We start from the raw sequence: 1,437 nt of genomic DNA, 5'->3' as shown, positions 1-1,437 counted from the left end.
CTCTTTTTCAGAACATCTAAGACTACTTTGTTAAAGGCCTCGACCTGGCCATTAGCTTGGGGATATGCTGGCGTAGAGTTGTAGAATTCGATCTTGTGTTCTTCGCAAAACCCCCTGAAGATTTGTCCATCAAATTGAGTGCCGTTGTCAGATATCAAGGCCTTGGGTATTCCGAACTGAGTTATGATGTTCTGCTAGACAAAATTCTTGACGTCTTTTTCTTTAATGGAAGTGAGTGCCTCTGCTTCAACATACTTGGTGAAGTAGTCTGTTGCTGCAATAAAGAACTTTTTATTGCCCAGTGCGGTTGGGAGTGGTCCCACAATGTCTAGGTCCCACATTGCAAAAGGCCAAGGGTTGGTCAAGGGTAAGAGCTCTCTTGCTGGCTGATGGATTTGATGCGTGAACTTCTGACATTTCTCGTATTTTTTGATGTACTTCTCAAAGTCTGCTTGCATATAAGGCCACCAATACCCTTGTGAAATGGCTCGGTAGGCTAGCGATCTTCCCCTTTGGTGGCTTCCGCAAATGCCTTCGTGAATTTCAAACAAAAATGCCTTAACCTTGCTAGGATGGACACACTTCAAGTATGGTTCTATGAAGGATTTTTTGTACAATGCTAGTGATGGGGAGAGCCAAAATCACTATGACTTTGCTCTAATTTTGTTGGCCTCCTTCTTGTCCTCTAGCAAGATGCCATCTTTTAAGAACACCACGATGAGATTCATCCAGGAGGGACCTACCTCGGCGCAGCATATTTCGGTTGCTTCAGGTCCTTTAATACTTGGTCTTGGCAGGAAATCCACTAGTAATGGGTGTGGGATAGATGTGTCTACCAAAACTAGATAGCTCATCTGCTTTGCTATTTTCTTCTCGACCGATTTGCTCTATCCTTACCACTTCAAACTTTATGATCTCCTTTCTGACCAATTCTTGATACTTGGCCATTCTATTATCCTTTGCTTCGTTGTCACCCAAAATTTGGTTGACTACTAATTGGAAGTCACTGTATACCATTAGCTCTGTGGCTTCCATGCGGAATGCTGACTTCAAACCAGCTAACAGTGCTTCGTACTCAGCCTCGTTGTTAGATGCTGGAAATCTAAGGTTGATTGCCTGTTCAATGGTCAAGCCATCTAGTGAGATGATGACTGTCCCAAGTCTAGCAACGTGCCTATTAGATGCTCCATCAACAAAAAGCTTCCACATCTCCTCTACAAATAACTTCTAGAAAGTGGAGGGATTTAATGACGCCTTAAGATCTGGGATGCTAATGATGCTTTCTCTAAATTTTTTGTCCGTTGTAGCGAATTGTTTCTCACTGCTTGATTGTCTTAGCGCTCCATTCCTAGGCGTACCTTCAGGAACCACTGTACGACTAGGTGGTTCGCTGCTCACTTGCTCGCCTTGTCATGGGGGCGATGCTATTCCCACGAC

General features: G+C 43.9%; 1 protein-coding gene across 1 annotated transcript; it reads right to left on the bottom strand.

Moving 5' to 3' along the window:
- Positions 1–777: 777 nt before the first annotated feature.
- LOC145821404 (uncharacterized) lies at positions 778–1,209 on the bottom strand. Its single transcript, XM_082917913.1, has one exon. It carries the CDS (start codon positions 1,207–1,209, stop codon positions 778–780), a length of 432 nt encoding a protein of 143 aa, XP_082774039.1.
- Positions 1,210–1,437: the final 228 nt, after the last annotated feature.

Source organism: Camellia sinensis, chromosome 3 (genome assembly GCF_055761805.1).
Source record: "Camellia sinensis isolate YWXY chromosome 3, ASM5576180v1, whole genome shotgun sequence".
NCBI classification, from domain to species: Eukaryota; Viridiplantae; Streptophyta; class Magnoliopsida; order Ericales; family Theaceae; genus Camellia; species Camellia sinensis.
This window is presented reverse-complemented; position numbering and strand designations above follow the sequence as displayed.

Excerpts from the sequence above, each read along its gene's own strand:
- LOC145821404 (XM_082917913.1), bottom strand. The coding sequence starts at position 1,209 with ATGTGGAAGCTTTTTGTTGATGGAGCATCTAATAGGCACGTTGCTAGA.